Source organism: Strix uralensis, chromosome 1, assembly GCF_047716275.1.
Source record: "Strix uralensis isolate ZFMK-TIS-50842 chromosome 1, bStrUra1, whole genome shotgun sequence".
Taxonomy (NCBI): Eukaryota; Metazoa; Chordata; class Aves; order Strigiformes; family Strigidae; genus Strix; species Strix uralensis.
The window spans coordinates 4,038,003-4,055,444 of NC_133972.1; the positions used below are offsets into that span (position 1 = coordinate 4,038,003).

Below are 17,442 nucleotides of genomic sequence, written 5' to 3' on the forward strand. Positions count from 1 at the left end.
ACACAGGGAGTGCCATGGACAGCCATGCCCACAGTCCTATTTGCTGGGGACAAGGGCAAAGGAGGGTGGCCTGAGAGGGGGGCTGGGGGACACAGGGGCTGCAGAGACAGGGAAAGGATCATCCGTGTTTTAGAAGACCCGGGGGGGGTGAGATGATGGGGAGACAAGGCCTTGAGGGGTGGTGAGAGAGAGAGCAAGGCCTATGGAGACATCACCTGAGGTGGGGGGAACAAAGCCTGGGGGGACGAGGCCTTAAGGAGGGGGGCAAGGCCTTTAGGAGGGGGAACAAAGCCTGGAGGAAGGGGACGAAGCCTGGAGGTGGGGGGGACAAAGTGTGGAGGAGCAAGATGAAGCCTGGAGGTGGGGGATGAAGTCTGGAAGAAGGGGGATGAGGCCGGGAAGGGGGTGGACGAGGCCTGGAGCACGGGGGAACGAAGCCTTGAGGAGAGGGGACGAGGCCTGGGGACGAGGTGGGGGGAGTCGAGGCCTGGAGAAGGGGGAGGCCTGGAGAGGCGGCGGGGACCGGGCCTAGAGACGTTGATACGGCCTGTGGGGACAACACTGCCGGGGGAGGCGGGTGACGACAAGCCCCTGAGGAGGGCGCGACTCCCGGGGGCAGCCCCCGCCCCTCACCTACCTGCGCCCCCGCCTCCGCCAGGCCCGGCCGGGGGGCAGCCGCGGCGGAACTGTGTACGCCGTTGCCATGGCACCCGCCTCTTCCGGCCGCTCCCGGAAGTGGGGAAGGCGGAAGTGGGAGGGGTGGAGGCCGCGCTACGGCGGCCGGGCGGGGACACGGCGCGGGGGAGGCGAAGCGAGGCGGGGAGCGGCGGGAGCGGTTGGGAAGATGCTGGAGGCGGCGGCGGCGGCCGAGCCGGAGCTGGACCCCGAGGACTTGGTGCATTTTTCGGTGGGCGATTTGCCCAGCCGCGGTTACGGCGTGATGGGCGAGATCCGGCGGCAGGGCAAGCTCTGCGACGTGACCCTCAAGGTGCGGCCCGGCCCCTGAGGGGGAGCTGAGGGACCCCCGGCCCCTGAGGGGGAGCGGGGGGATCCCTCCAGTCCCTTTGCCGCCGTCCCCTCGGGCCCCTTTGGTGGGGGGACAAGGCGGAGAGCTGAGGGCCCCTTTGGTGGGGAGTAAGGGGGGGCGGTGAGGGCCCCCCGGCCCCTTTGGTGGGGACAAGGGGGAGCTGAGGGTGCCCCTTTCCCATGGCTTTTGGCAGCGGAGAAGGATGGTGCTGAGACACACCCCCCACCCCCCTTAGTGGGGTATCAGGGGATGTTGGGCCTCCCCTGCCCTTGGGGGGGGCTCTGTGAGGGACCCCTTGGGGGTGAGGGGGGATGCTGAGCACCTCCAGCCCAAGGTGGGTGCTGGGACGGGCTGATGGCACCCTATCCCTGACGCTGCGTCTCACCCAGGGCACGGGGATGAGCTGTCTTGGTTTTTCCAGAAGTCAGGCAGAGTGGTTCGAGAAAATGTCCTGTTTTGGGAGGAAACGGGGCACCCCAGACCCCCTGCTGCGTTTCGGTGGTGGTCCCAGCACTGAGGAGTGAGTGGTTTGGGAGGTGACACTGTGGGTGGGATTGATGCAGGTTTACGGACCAACCTCTGCTCCAACCCACGGGAGAAGAGTCCTTTTCCCTAGGAGACCTTTACTTTTTAAGAGCATCCACTCTCTTACATCAAAGAAATAATCTATAACCTTGGTAGGTCCTCAGGATTGGGTGCCTGACTCTGCGGGGGTGGGCTGTAAGGGCTTTGAGAGTGGCCCATGGCCAGCGCTGGGCAGGAGATGCTGGAGTCCTTCAGACCAGGAGCTCACGGGCAGAGGAGTTTGTTGTGGGGTGGGTGCGATGTGCAACTCTTAGGACTGCTTGAGTCATTCCAGAATTAAGTCTGAAGTTTAATTAAACATGAAGGTGTTTCCCAGCCTACTCATGCTGAAACTTTTCATCTACCTCCCGCTTCCGAAGACGGAGCCAGCAAGGGTTGTGCCTGTCGTGGAGACTGTGGGATACGTGATTGGGGTGCACCCCGGGGCTACGTGGGGCTGCTCCATCCCCATAGATCAGCTGTTACAGCCCCCTGTAATGAGGGATTACTTTGCAGGCTGAAATGCTCGTTGTGAAGAGCACAGCTGTGTGCTGACCTTCCTTGGCAGAGGTTGTTACCTTCTAAGACGTGGTATTTGTGATAGTCTGTGCTGTAACCTGGGGGAATTCTGTGACAAAACTGGTTTGTGGTGGAGAGTGCCGTTTAAACTTTGTGTTATTGAGGTGGCTTTGTGTTGTAGAAGATGATGCTCAGGTCCTGTGAGTCCCACATCTCTGGAATCACAGTAGTGAGCCGGCTGTGGGTCCTCTCGTTGGGGTTGGGCTGCTCTGCATGGTCCGGAGGGATACGATAGCAACGAGGTGTATGACCCTGGCCTTATCTCGAATAAATGCCACCATTGTTTTGCAAGACTCTACTGAATAAGTTTCCATTCCTGTGGATTCCCCATAGCAAAGTGCTTTCTGATTCTTACTTAACTCCCTCTGTACATCTTCTGTGGCAGAGTGGGAAAGCTTTTAAAGTCTCAAGGGCTGAAGGAGCTCTCCAGCCCACCTGTCAGAATGAGTGCCCTGATGGTGCTGGGCACCTTTGTGGATGAGGGCACCGTGCTGGTCCTGGCCCTGCTCCCTTTTGTCCTTTTATTATATTTTGTTCCAGGGACTGTTGCTATCTGGGGAGGATGCAGAGCCTTTCATCCCTACAAAGGTTTAAAATCTATTAAGATGTCTCTGTCATTCTTAAGACGAGTCTTAACTTCCTCCACTGCCTGGTGAATTTATTATACTGAAGAAAGATCCCAGCAATGACTGATACGTTTGGCAGAGGGCTGACAGTGCGCTTCCGTGTTGGTTCAAACAGTTTGGTTTTCCCTCGTACACACGCAGCCTCAGAATCCAAAGTACTTCGCTTGATTTCTCTTGTATTGAGTCATCGTGTCAAAATATCCCACCTCTTTGCCGCTTCTGCCTCTTGACAGCAGATTTCTCAGTGCCTGCATGTCCCGTGGCGATTGAATTAATGCAGCCTGCTGAAGCCGAGCCAAGCCTTTCCTCCCTGTTGTTCAGTACAGGGTGTCTTCTCTAGCTGCTGAATGTTTAAGAAGTAATTTTTCTTAGCTCGACTTTGGAGGTGGCTTTGAATCAGTAGCCACCTTGAACAGCGCTGACGCAAAACGTGCTCTTCCCTGACCTTGCTCAGGAACGCTTTTCGCAAGCGTTGGTGAAGCTGTAAATCCAGAAGGAGCCTGCCAAGTGAGTTGTCTATCACGGACGACTTTTGAGTACTTCCTACCCAAAAGGAAGGTAGGAGGAGCACTGAGAAGCGTTTAAACTCAATACCTGAAGGAGACTGTAGTGGGTCCTGATGCGTGTCACACCACTGAAGTGAGCTGGTTGCCCTTTTTAAAAATCCTAATACTGTCACGTCAATAAAGGAAAAAAAGCTGCCAAACACCGCTTTGGGCTAGAAGTTGGGCTCCTCCTGATGTGCCCAGCGTTCAGGCTCGTGGCTGACACGGGAGCGAGCAGCATTGTCACAGCACAGTTCAGGTTTTTAGTGGCCTCTTCACTGATATCAGCGTTGGGGTCAAGGGCTGTAAATGATTCTCTCTGCTCACACAAATGTTTGCTGTACAAACAGGCCTAAAATTGTTAGGAAGTGTTGGCACTCTCGTTTGTTTGTTTTAATTATTCCCCTCGTAAAGCCAGGCGAGCATTCATTCAGTAAATAGGAGGGGCAGAATTTCTTCTCCTTTCTCAGAAACCATCTTGCTGCAGCTCACGCTGCTCTGCGGGAGATGGTGCTGCCTCAGCAGCGTACGGCAGCTGGCTTTAGATGCGATTAAAAGCACGAAGTGCTGATTTGACTGGCTCCCTTGGAGCTCCGATTATTCAAACTCAGCTTAGGGAAATCTGTCACTACTTCTCGTGATTGCCCATGTGAAAACAAAGTTTCACAGGGCAGTAAGTGAGCTGTGCGTCTTTCCAGCAGCTTATGATGTGTTCACCAAGAGCCAAAGCTCCTTTCCTGCGTGGATGGGGGAGCTACAGATTTGAAAAGTCCTTTTCTATTCCTGTCTCTTAAATAGCTGCAGGTCAGAGCTCCTCTTGAAGATGTTCCATCACAGGCATCTGTCCTTTCGATCTCCCTTTGGCAGCTCTCTGAGGTGTTTACTTAAAGAATAATTTTAGGATGGTTTGGTAGAAACAAATGTGAGTAAACTGGAGGGAGGAGGGAAGGCAAGGAGGCACACCTTGTTCTGTGGTTAGTTCATTTTCCTTTGGTGAAAGTAGCATTTTTGCTTACTAAAGCCAAATTTCTGCTACTGCTCTCTTCTCTCAGGAGATTGTGTCTCAGCGTGGCCTTGTCTGGTTTAAGAAAAACAACCTGTTTGCCAGTTTAACCTGACCAGGGTAATATTATGGAAAAATCTTCCAGGTGAGACTTGCGTTTCTCTCCTCCTCCAGTATTGGTGGTGCTGGCAAAGCTGATGGTGGTTGTGTCTGTGACGGGGAAACACCAAGCCTGGAGTAATCAAGAGCGCAGAAAGGAAACCTCTTTAATTTTTTTTTTTTTTGAGTTTGGTGGGTTTTGAGGCTTTTAGCTGCAAATACGGATGTGTCAAGCAGTTTGAAGACTGGTAAACTTATTTCAAATTTAGTTTTCAGTTTTGATCTATACACTTTGAGGTGTGATAGTAGGCTCTGAAATCAGGGTGTCCAGCAAAACCAGCAGAGAAGCAGCTGTTCTCCACGCACCTCCCCACGCCCTGCATCTGAGGCAAAACTGGGCTTTCCAGTGATGGACTGAAGCTTCCATTGTCCAGATTTCTCAGGCTTGAAATGGGCTGTGAGTGGCAAAGTCTACATATGTGCTAGGGAAATGTTCAAATTTAATGTGCTTGGCATCTCTGGCTGTGGAGCAGAACCTACTGTGGGTCAGATGTTACTGACAGCTGGGTTTTTCGGATGAAATCAGTGAGGTTTGATTTCTGCCTCCACCTGTTTTCCCCCAGAAGCTGGATATAAAGCATTTTCTTTCAGGCTGTCTTCCTGTTAGGAGACTTTTGATGGTTTTCTGGCTGCTTTTTGCGGTGCTGTCGTGCTCCTGTCCAGGCACTGCTCCGCTTCTCCCCAGAACTCCTCCTTCCCAAGAGCATTTCACCCTTAGCATCGCTCTCTGCCTAAACATGAGCTGGGAGTCTTTAGTTATTTCCACTATCAGCACTGCTGTTCATTTTACCGTATTGGTAGAAATTAATTAGCTGCTTACTAAGCTCACTGGATGAGAAAAGCTCTGCGTTAAAGGTTTGGGGCCTCATTGCTTTGGTTTCCTGCAAGCAATAGCACAGCAGAACCTTTCCCACTTATTTTATGGTGGATTTGCAGTCTTTTTTTCTACGCATGTGTGTACTCAAAGCATTTTGGAGCTCACAAATAATTGCCGCAAAAGTGTGAAGAATTTCAGTTCGCTGATGAGTGAAGGTATTTGGAGGTGTTTAGTCCCTGAGCTGGAGATCCTGATCTGCTTTTTAATTGCAGAAGAGAAGCTACTCAGTATTTGTGCTCTTCCTGAACATTGTGTTTTGAAGACAAATACCCTCTCGAGATGAAAGCTGCTTGGGCAGCTTTATTTTCTGGAGTTTGCCTCTCGCTTTAGGCCAAGGTACAAGTGCTCTCTGGGGACACATCAGTGGTTTGCTGGAAGCCTGTGAACTGCATTGCTTCATAAAACAGGGAAGCAATACTCGTCCTGTCCCTTCATTGATAAGTTTGGGTTCCTTATAGCTCCTGCTCACTGCGACCGGAGCCAGAGGAGAACCGAGTGCCAGGCTGGCACCTCCAGCGATCTCGGCTAAACCTCTGTCAAAAGAGAGAAGGTTTGTGTCTTGCCACATCCTCAAAGAGTGAAGTTAATGTGAGTTCCTCTTACTGTGCTGCTCCTCATTTGGTTTTGGATCACTCGAATGCCATATTTCCATGACTAACTTCAAGACTTCTCATTAGAAAAGTCTCTGAAAAAATAACACAAGCCTGGCAAGTTAAAATAGTTCCAAGCTGTAGAGAGGTTATATTATTTGTTTCATATACAATCCGAATCGGTCTGACAACTGAGAGTCCTGTTGGCTTTCCTCCCCTTCCAACCACAGCTTTTCCAAAGCAAACTGTTAACTCGAAAGCCCCCCAAACTCGAGGAGATGCACCCGAGAGAGCTGCTGCCTGCCGAGCAGACGCAGAGGTGGAGGAGCCTCCCTTTGTCCCGCCATGGCAGATAAGTGGAATTCCAGACAGCTTAGGCTGCGTGCGTAATTTCGGCAGGGTGCTGGAAAACCCTGGGCCTGGCTGCTCTGCAGATGTTTGAGCACGTTTGTGAGATCCTTAAGGAAAACGAGCTTGGTAGGAGAAAGAATATCTTTTTATTTGAGGAGCTGGTAGATTTAAAAAACAGATAATCTGTTATGCATGTGAGACCTTTAGGTTAAGGATCTTATTTAAATCTTGTCATGCAGCAGTAACGAGCTACTTTGGATTACGATTGGACTTGTTTTTTCACCCGAGTTCTCAGCTAGCATCAGTGCTGTTCCCCTTATATAAAAGACGAGTATTTTTAGCGCTTTATGAAGACGTTAAACCTGAAGCGTTAGCAGAAACCACACATTTCTGCACTGAGCTTTTTACTCTGTTTCTTTGAGCATGGCAGAAAGACTTTCCTGTCTGACTTCCAAACCCACTTGCTCTGGTTTTTGTTTGCTTCTCCTTAAAGCAAAAGTTGTCCTACAGCTTCAGGTGGGCTTTGGTGACCTGGGTATTTAAGCTGGTGTCTGGCAGGGGCACTGGCAGATATTCTGTGCCCAGTTAGGAGCAGGATGCTGTGGGATGAGTTCAGAGCAGAGGCTGGATGTTCTCTGTGTTGCCATCGGGGTTGTCAGAGTAGAGGAGAGATTTGGGATTGCTGTTGTGAAGAGGCTGGGGGGAACGTGGCAGGGAACCGGGGTGCCTGTGGCTGGAGGGGCCCTCAGCTGTTGAGTTACCCTCAAGCGTGGGTTTGCCAGTCCTTCAGGAGCGTGAAGGAGGGCAGGGCTGGAGGAGATCCCCTCGGGATGCTCCCTGTCCCCGTGGGAAATGGAGGGACCGGGGTCCGGCAAGGCAGTTGGGCTCCTCTGACTTGGAAGTGAATTATCTGGGAACGTGTGTTTGTTGTACATGCAAAAGGGATGTCTTTTCTGGCTCAAAGCAATTAGTTACCATTATATCAGCAGGACTCTAATTAGTCTAGACCAGAAGGATGTCTGACTTAATGGCATCAGTCTCTTGATTTTGCCCATGCCAAGTTTGATCTAAACTCTTTCACTTTTCGTCCAGCTGCTCTTTGGGTGGGGAGGAAGGGTATTTATTTCAACGCCTGAATTTTGATGCAAGATCTCTTAAACTTTACTGTTCCATTATCTTCTACCTAGCAAAACTTTGCTATGATGGCTTGGACACTAGCTTAATTTCTCCTACGGCCTCTCTGTGACCTGAATGCCAATGTCATGTCAGGAAAGATGTCTTCTTTTTTTTTTTTTTTTTGAGAAGATCTTTGCAGCAGAGAACTCGAGAGACTTCTCAGCTATGCAGGATAATGATACCGTGAAAACAAGAGATGCCTTTATGACACCTACAGCATTTTTCTGTGGAGAAAGCTTCATTGTACCTTGGAACTTGCTAACATTTTGTGGATGTGGGAGGAGTGTAAGGGAGAGCATGCCTTTTATTACCCAGTTAGAGAACATGTTGAAAGGGAATTCTGCGATATTTGTGGTCAGAAAGGATGCTTTGCAAACAGTATTTTTTCCCTTAAAAGAAAGGCACCTAAAATGATGTATTGTAAAATAGCACATCCTTGCGGAAAGGGGGAAATCTTGTGAAAGGTAAGGTGTTCCACTCAGGCGGTGAAAGGGGTGACAGTCCTGCCCGAAGGATTTATCCTCAAGCCTCTTCCCAGTGAGCTCGCTGATGTGGAGTTCTTGGGGCGTTTCTCTTTTTGGTGCTTGTATAAATAGCTAAATCTCACTTAGCGATGTGGATATGGTTAAGTTTGAGGTGGTTTCATTTGTGCCTGGAGACAGTCCTGAACTCCAGGCTCCACAAGCAAAAGATAAATGCCCTGATTTGTGTTTAACTCAACAGGAGCGCCTGATGTCTCCAACATTGCAGGTATCACCACGAAACAGTCTATTCTTGCAAACAAGGGCTTCTACCTTCAGCTGAAAGTTGAAATCCCCAACCAAGACCAATTTAGATGCATGTCCCATGATGACACAGAGCGAGGGAGGCCAAATACTGGGTGACATCCCAACTTACAGCCATTTCTTGGCCGTTTGCCCCATGACACCAGGTAGGAAATAAAATCCTGTTGCTGCTGTCGGAGATGCCAGCTCTCTGGGTTGGTGGCATCCTGCCCTTTGGACAACTCAGTCCTGGAGTGTATACAGTATATAAAATAAAAAGGAAGATCATTTGTTTGAGACAGCTTTTGAATACGGATGGAAAAGGCAGCCAGTTCCAAAGGCTGCATGGCCAAGTTCAAGCTGCTCCATAAAATCAAAACGGGAACTGGGCAGACTGTCCCTGCCAGCCACACATAGTAAGGACAAAAATGGGGTTTTCCTCAACCAGACAAAGCTTTTTCTGTATTTTCTTCATGTTCTGCTGGTACTTCTGGAATTAGTGGGCAGGGCTGTGATGGATTTTGAGCAAGGGGGAGCCCGTCTGTGGTAGGGTGGAATGATATCAAGTAGTACATGCTCTCTTTTTGCTTCGGCATTATGTGAGCGTAGCATGACTCCATCAGGCGTAGGAAGGCATATTTATTTGGTCATAAGGAAGGGAGATCGTTTGGCTCTGGAGACAGGGAGCACAGAGACAGACACAAGGATGAATCGAGGGGACATGCACTGTGTGCTCATCCTTGGACGTATTTTTCATCTTCTACGGGAAAAACAGGTATTGTCCTTTGCCTGCAGCAAGAAATTTAGTTGTTCCTTCAGGACTTGCCATTAAGTGCTGATGGTATGAACATAATGATAGCTTCCCAATTTATAAATCTCCCTGAGGGCCCTCTATCATTACAGGAATAAGTTTTAAAAAAAGGAATTGCAGGTTTTGTCTTGTCCAGTACCAGGAAGCAGTTTCTGTTCAGCTGCTGGCGATCACGGCGGGGATCAGCTCTTTGCTGATGCAGCTCCGTGGATCTCGCTGCTGACAGGGGCTGGTCCCAGTCTTCCCCCTTCCCCTGCTACGACAGCAGAAAATTATTCCCTTTTTTGTACAGCTTCTTTCCGTTTTCTTGCCCAGAATGGCAAGGTCAGGCGAGCACTAGCGCCAGGGAAGCAGTTGTGAACTACGTGGCTTCATCTGCACCATCCAGCTGCAGCCCACGCATAGATGAGGGCCGAGCCGGGACAGGAGGTCAAGCCCTGCACAGAGGTTTCTCTCTGTGGGCAACCAAAACAAACTGGTTACTTCAAACCCTGCCTTGCCTGTGCAGGGTCATTCCTAGTGTGGTTAATCTGCTAATTCCCCAAGGTGAAACCCTTCCCTTAATGAAGGGCGAGTACCGCACCGGGGGAACAATCCTCTCCCTTGTCGCTGCTCAGAGCCGGAAGGGTGGTGCTGCCCAGGCACAAGGTGTTTCATCCCTGTAATGATACAGCTCTCATTAACCTGTTAGGAATCTTGCTGATTGACTATAAATGATTGCTTTTGGAATAGCCAGGCGTCTTATTTATAATAAGGTTGTTTGGCAGCAGCCTGTGGTGGGGTGAGGTGATGGCGAAGCCGCCCTGAAACTGGAGCGCGGTGGAAAGCTTCAGCTCAGCGCGGACTAAGTGCTAAAATCTGTTGTATTTGGACTTAGAGCCTAAAGCATCTCTTGTGTTTTTATCCCTTTCTGCCTCTCCTAAGGAGAAATGCGAGCGGTGGAGATGCAGTTTAATATACGCATCCATCAGAGAGGGAAGGTCAAAAAAAAAAAAAAAGGGCTTGTGCTGCGAGCAGGATGCAGAGGTCTGGAGCTGCGGTGTTGAACGCCTTGGAAGAAAAAGGGCAGGTGGTTGCAGACAGTATCTGTCTGGTTCAGCAGCGATGTTGCCAGTGGCTGTCTCTGTGCTGTGGTCCCTCATCACTGCCCAGAGCGACAGCACGATGGCACGTGGGGAAATGCAGCACTGGCAGAGGACGTGGGAAGCTCTGATTGATCTTGTGCTCAGCCGAGAGGGAAGCATGAGCAGCGCTGCTGAGCTGCTCAAGGCTTGGGAAATCCCGGGGTGCAGCAGACTGCGTAAATCCCAGGGACTGAAATCGGTGAATTTAACCATGGTGCAGATGGCTATTCAACACACAGACCCATTGTTTCAAAACTAAATCTGTTTTAAAAACAAATTTGAAGCTGGTGATGCTTTTGTACTTTACAGTTATTTTCCAAAACAGAGGGCTTTTTCTTATTGTTGGATAACGCTGTAGACTTGTTTGAGTAAATATAACCTTGCTTTTGAAATTGGTATTAACTTCATAAGGTTAACTTTGGTTGGAACTAGGGGATCGCTATGCGTTTGAAGCAGGTGTATCATTTTAATGGGTGCCTATTCAATTTTAATAATGCTTTTTGTTTTTAAAAGGGTGAAATGGCATTTGTATAGCTGTGACTTTTGGCAAATTGTTCTCGGGTGGAAATGAAATGCAACTAAAATGTTTTTCTTGCATGCTCAGCCACGTTCTGTGCTGCCTGGATGGGAACACTCCTCCAAACGTGTCTTGTAGTTAAGAGATATATTGAACCAAAGTATTGCAATTGGACTGACTTCCTTCCAGGCACTTTCAAAATTCTAGAGAGATGAGGCCTCGTTCTTTCACCTTGTTTCAAGCCAGAGAAATATTGCAAGCAGAAATGGAGCTTTTCTGTGGTTTGGGATGTTTGAGACACCCGGGAAGGGGTTGCTCTGTAGAAGCTGGATGCTCCAGGCCACTCCTAGTTGGTGACTTCCAGCACTGCACTCCTCTGCCCTTTAGCTGCAAACATTTTCAGAAAAAAAAAAATAAAGAATTGCATCTCATATGAAAGAAAATAGCCTGGAATTTTTAATCAGCCCTTTGCCTTTGAAGAAGGAACAGACCTCTCTTGTGCTGCAGGCTTCATCTGTGGGCATGTATCTCTTGCTTTAGCAGCAGTGTCTATCCCCCAGCTCCAAAATGACACCGGTAACACTTAGACCTTGTTCTGCGTGTGGCAGCGAGGAGCTGGCGAAGTGACAAGGACAGGCCAGGTCCTGCCACCAAGCTACGTGAGGCCTCCTGCAGCTTCTGCCAGCTCTGCGCGGCACGTGCGATGCACGAGAGGTACAGCATTCGGGTATGTAAATTGTGAGACCCATTTCATTGGCTTTGCCGGTGTTTATTCCTCGTCGGGCTGGGCCAGGAGCAGCTGCTGCGGGCACAGCTGGTGGAGTGGCTTCATCCACTGGGTAGGAACAGGCTGGGGAGCGCCGGAGCTTGCCGAGCAGGTCTGGCATTTCTGAGCCTCGGGGATGGAACGTGGACAGGCTGAGCAGCGAGTTAGTCATGGAGGTCAACCAGGTTGTGGCTGGTCAGATGTAAACTTTTCCCCAGCGAGAAGTCCCAAACAAAATAGCTTCAGCACCTAAATCTCCTTTTTTACCTGTCTTAATCCTGTACCTCTTGTGCTTCTCTCACGAGCAGCGCCTTGGTCACTCGCTTACGCGGAGAGATGAACAGAAGCAAAGTTGTTGGTGTGCACATGTGCTCGACTTGGCAGTTAGCCATGCAGCGTAAGGAAATGAAAACCCCCAGCCCTTGGCACAGTGAGGTTTTGTCAGCTTTCAACGGTGCGCAGGTTCTTGAATCGCTTCCTTCCTCTTACGGGCTTTTCTCATTAAACTCGGGGTATTTATCAGCATTTTAAAACCTGTTGTGTTAGAGAGGCCAGACCAGAGTTTGCGCTCACTTACGGGAGGCTGCGTAAAGCCAGGGTGGGGGACCCTGCTCTGCAGATATTTGTTACTTAAATGGCACTGGGGCTTGTCGCCTTGAGCTCAGTCCCTCTTTGACCGTGGGCTCCTTCGTGAGTCGTAGCAGTCTTGACTTCTTTTGTCAGAGATTCCCCATCCCGCTGCATGCACACGTGCCGATGATTTTTCATGTTGAGGGACCGTGGCCTTGCTGCTGTAGCACTGGTAGAGCTATTGTCTTAACTTCCATGCTTGTCCTTACCAGCTTGCTGCTGTAAAATATCCATCCTCTTGCTTTCATTACCTTATTCTTTTCTGCTTCATCCCATTCTCTCCTGGAACATCGTAGCCCTCGTCTGCCAAACAAGCCCTCTTATTCCTGCCTCTGTCCCCACCAGGGTCTGGCTCCTGCTCGATGCCAGCACAGGAGAGCAGGAGGTGAAGGTAAAGCATGAGCTAAATTAATGACTGAGTGAGCAGAGAAGGGAACAGAGCAGCTGAGTATTTGCTGGTATTTGTGGCACAGCTCTCAAGTCTTGGAGCCTCTGGGGTGTCTTACATGTGGTTTTGGGTTAGTAGAAGAGATTGATACTGACCTTTACCCATCCTGAGCGAACAAGTCACCGTACAAGTGTATAAATGAGTTTTTTTTCCATGAGCTGTAACAGTCTGTGCCATTGCACTCGCTGCTTTTGCTCTGGGCGTTGGGAACTCTGCAAAATCCAGAGCAGCGGGGTTTGTGCAGGAGAATCCAGGCACAGTGGGCAGCATGGGCAGGGGTTCAGGCCACGCCTAAGCTGACCAGGACAGAGACAAGGCTCTCCAAAAGCAGTCCTGCCATTGCTGGGCTGGAGCAAGTCTTGGAAGCTGTTTGACTGGATGTTTGCAGCACTACTTTAAATTGGGAAGCTCGGGCAGAGCAGGCTTGCCCCTGCACCCGAGGCACACAGTGCCGTGAGCTGACCACACGCTGAATGTTTGTCGTTGTGCAGGCAGGCACGCACGGCGAGCAGCTGGGTGGTCAAGCTGGTTTTAAAAAAATCTTGTAAACAGCATTTGTGGCAGCTGAGTATGCTTTTGTTTAAAAAGGAAAAAAAAAAAAGTCCCACTTGCTTATGCATCTTGTGTAGTGCCCAGTTCTTTTTTTTTTCATGTGCCAGGAATTTTGCTTTCTAAACTCCCAGCAAGTTGTATTTACTGGGTGTGAGAGCTCTGGGCCTAGAGGGAGAGGCAAGGCACTGTTGGGAACCGTGAAAACCCCGAATGCAAACAACGTTTTTGTTAATAAGCTGCCTAGACATGAAAGGGTGATGAAGCTTTTTGTAGAAAAGTGCAGAGGAGAAGAGAAGGGCTTCTTGAATGACCTGGAGAGTAGGGATCTTCTGTGCCAGCTTGTTTGTCTCAGCAAAACAAAGCTCAAATGGGAAAATCTTGCTTAAGTGGGGAAAAAAGGCAGTTCTGTGCAAGCTCAGATGGGCATAGACTGGTGTGAGTCAGGTTAGCCTGGAAATTAGGGGGGAAAAAAGCTTAGAACCAACAAAGGGAAGTAATCAGAGCAAAGACCTGTGTAATTCAGGAGAGGATAAAATACCGTGTAACATCTGCAGGAGTGAGAAGTGGAATCGGAGACGCAAGAAGCCCCTTCCAAGCCTCGCTTTATAGCTCAGGAAGGCTCTTCAGAGGAGATAGATCTGAGCAGGTATAGCAGAGCTGGTGAAAGTGAACCTGCAGAGATTTAAAGATGATGAGCCCATATGAGCCTCTAGGTTATAGTGAAGGTGACTGGCTCTGCGCATACATGATGGCTGGCCGAGAAGAAAAGCACGTGGGATTTAACCTGTAAGCCGGTCATCGGTTCAGAGGAAGAGCTAAGGAAAAGGGCAGCTTTTAGTTCTGCAGAATAGTTGCAGTCCAGGACGCAGGGTGAGCCTTCATGACTGTACTCGGGGTGTCCCGGGGTCAGACGGGTGACGTGGGATCGGTGATTGCCAGCTCTTAAGAGCAGTGCGTTATCTGAAGTGGGGCCACGGGTGAGCATTTTCTGCCCTGAACAGCTGGGGGAAGCAGATGTGGACTTGAAACCTGTGCGTGCAGTTGAATACCAAGTTGATTCGTGTAAACACGTGGTTCTGTGGACCTGGCTGTTCTCTGTTAGCCATCAGGAGACGACCTGCTCTTGGGCTGTAATACTGCGTTATCATTGCCCAGTTGATCGCCCGTGGCAGCTTATGAGGCTGGAAAACTGGATTCAAAAGTTTGAATTTAAGAGACAGGCTGCTGCCCTGTTTGCAAGTGGAAATTGTCCAACTTTCAGCCAACTTTCGGTTACTGCTGGGCTGACGGAGCTGTGCTACAGTGAATTATCTGGACCATGCGGTTGGTGGTGGATGTGCTGATCTTCCCTCCTTCCCCTTTTCTCTCCTTTTAGGTAGGGGACCATAAATTCAGCGCTCACCGAATCGTTCTGGCAGCTTCTATCCCCTACTTCCACGCCATGTTCACCAACGACATGATGGAGTGCAAGCAGGATGAGATTGTCATGCAGGGGATGGATCCCAGGTAACGCCCCATATCCAGAGGCGCCGCGAGCGCTCCGCGGGCCTCGCTGTTGCACGTGCAAGGCTTGAAAGCCTACCCTCTGGGTGAATGGCGATGGAAAAAGGTTTTCTTTTAGTAGTCTCCTCTGCTAGGTTAATTGTCAATAAATTCTGCCCTTTCTCCCCCTTGTTTAGTGCACTTGAGGCTCTGATCAACTTTGCCTACAACGGTCACCTGGCCATAGATCAGCAGAATGTCCAGTCTCTGCTGATGGGGGCGAGTTTCCTTCAGCTGCAGAATATCAAAGATGCTTGTTGCACTTTCCTCAGAGAGAGGTAAGGGGTTGTCTTTTAGCTACGCTTGCTGCTCCCTGACAGCAGCAAGGTTTTAATCATCTGTGTCTGGCTTGGGAGGGAGCAGGATGTCTCCTGCCAGCGTGATAAGGAGGTCTGGCTCCCAGGACTCGCCATTCTCATCGCCTATAAAATAACTTTTCTGACTTAGGAGATGCTGCAGCTGGGGCACAGTATAAGGCCTTGGCAAGCCATGGGAATTAATACCTAGAGCAAAACTGAGTGAACATTTCCTTTGTTCAGAGTTAGCTAGCCGGTTGCACATCACAGTGGTGCGTGACTGCCTCTACTGCTAACGAACCCATCCTCGCAGTAATTACCCTTTCCGCTGCTGCGTGTGTAAGAGGGGAAGAACAAAGGGACTCGGCCAAGGAGCTGGACAGGAAGCTGTGGCAGAGCCTTAAATTGGTCCCAGGTTTTTCAGTTCCCTCGCTGGTGTTTGGCTTCAGGATTGTTCCAGCAGCACGATCTGGAGACGGAAAAGCTGGGCTGTTCTTTGGAAAAGTACCACACACATTTTCAGATTGTGCCAGGGAGTCTTACGTGGTTAATTCCCCCTCCCTTCCCTAGCTTGATTTCTCTGCAGCTGTTCAGTGTATTGTGTGGTGTGATATTAAACATGCCTACCAAATACATGGAATATCTCAGCCAGTTTTTCTTCTTTATTTCTAAATAGAGGTATCCTAAAACCATGCTTTGGGGAGAAAAAATGTTTTTCCTCCGTGTTTAAGATGTCTCAATTTTCAGTCTCCTGTGCATCCTGAGTTTCTGCAGTTTGTTTAAAATTAGGTTATGTAAGATTACAGAGTATTCATTTTTCTTGCAAAAACATTTTATTTGAGGTGCTGAATATGACACCAAGCTGGAAAGAGATGTGTTGTGTTGATTTTTGAGTCCCTACTAGCTTTAGGTAGCTGTATCCGTACATAGATTAAGCAAGGTGATTTGGTTTCTCGGATTTAGCTGCCATGGTTTTTCCAGGTCTGCTAGGAGCAAGTAGGTGTCCTAAGTTAAATCCTAGATTTGAGCCTGCAAACTGTCACTTTGGTTAATAACAAGAAAATTAGTGGACTCTGACTGCTCTGAAGAGCTGGAACATGCACACTGAGCTCTCATTCTCAAATGGAATTAAGACCGGGGATATTTTTAGGCCGCTGTGCACAGACAGGTCTATAGTGCTGTAACCAAGGCCTGTGTGAGCCCTGAGAGCCATCCTTGCATGAAAGTGCCCCCCATCAGTGCTGTGTGTTTGCTCTTAGCACAGCGTGGGGCAGTCACTGAGAGTGCTGTCCCCACAGTGGACACAAGCGATGTCACGTCCTCTGTGGACACGCTGTCAACAGCCAGGCCTGGCTTTTGCAGACCATTAGACATTGAAACCATCAGAGCCCAAGGTGTTTTCCCTTCGTAGGTAGCATTTGGTTTAGTATCTGGTGATTAGTGCCACAAAACAACACAACTGTCGGCTCTTGTTGAACGGTGACATGCCTGTACTGGGCAGGGCTTCTTGTTTGGGCAGGAGTGTTCAAGGACACGTGTTGTGTAGGGCAGGTGGTTGTGGCAAATAACATCTTCTCCAGCTTCTGCGTGCCACTGCGCAGCTTTATGCAGTGGCTGTTTGTCTGTGCTGGGGAGAGGCCGGGATCTGCAGCGGTGGTTCTCACTGTCTGACCTCCAACTGCAAAAGCATCTTTGGGGATAAAGCCTTCTTAATCGCAGGAAATGGCTTTATGAAGCTGCTACAGATGCTGTTCTGTAGCACTTAAAAAAGACGTAAGATGAAAAACAGAGACTGATGGTTGGTATTTGCACAATGTGCTTGATTCCAGCTTTGTCCCATACTGGAGTTAAAAAGAAGGTGCTAGATGCACAGCCCAGGCACCCCGAGATGTGGGAGGGAGGGATTGCTGTGCAGAGCCTCTCGCTTCCCCTCAACTGACAACCTGTAGCCATCACGCAGAGCCAGCTGAGTCTGTCCACTGGCTCCTTGGCAGGTCTGAGGGGACATTTTTAAGTTGTGGTTTTCATCCTCTGGCTCTGCTGTGGATTCACCTTCAGATCTCTGTGTAGGTATGTTCATCGGTGAGCTGGATCCTGCCACCACTGAAGAAAACACAGCTGTGGCTTTCCCCGCATCACGTATCCTCTGAGGCTTGTGTTGCTCCACTGAACCTGTTTGTAATTCTTTCGATCCTTCCGTTAAACTGACATTACTTTTGCTCTCCCCTTCCCCTCTGTCCCAGGCTTCACCCTAAGAACTGTCTGGGAGTGCGGCAGTTTGCAGAGACGATGATGTGTGCGGTGCTCTACGACGCTGCCAACAGCTTCATTCATCAGCATTTCGTGGAGGTATCCATGTCTGAAGAGTTCCTGGCGCTGCCTTTTGAAGACGTCCTGGAGCTCGTTTCTAGGGATGAGCTCAACGTGAAGTCTGAAGAGCAGGTGTGTACCTGGCTCAGGTCCCAGCAGAGGTAGTTTTTCCTTTAGAGGGTTTT

At 49.7% G+C, this 17,442-nt stretch overlaps 2 protein-coding genes across 8 annotated transcripts in view; one reads left to right on the top strand and one right to left on the bottom strand.

The window, feature by feature from the left end:
* KIF9 (kinesin family member 9) overlaps nt 1-726 on the bottom strand; it is a 29,677-nt gene extending 28,951 nt beyond the window's left edge. For 5 of the 6 annotated variants that reach the window (XM_074870383.1, XM_074870285.1, XM_074870141.1 and 2 more), the window contains exon 1: nt 638-726. The gene's annotated coding sequence lies outside the window, so the exon portion shown is untranslated. The remainder of the gene's footprint in view (nt 1-637) is intronic. The other variant, XM_074870225.1, reaches the window with a different exon arrangement.
* KLHL18 (kelch like family member 18) overlaps nt 704-17,442 on the top strand; it is a 29,765-nt gene continuing 13,026 nt past the window's right edge. The window contains exons 1-4 of one of the 2 annotated variants that reach the window (XM_074870696.1): nt 704-988; nt 14,485-14,615; nt 14,789-14,929; nt 17,191-17,389. In XM_074870696.1, the coding sequence (XP_074726797.1) occupies nt 704-988; nt 14,485-14,615; nt 14,789-14,929; nt 17,191-17,389 (756 nt within the window). The remainder of the gene's footprint in view (nt 989-14,484; nt 14,616-14,788; nt 14,930-17,190; nt 17,390-17,442) is intronic. The other variant, XM_074870783.1, reaches the window with a different exon arrangement.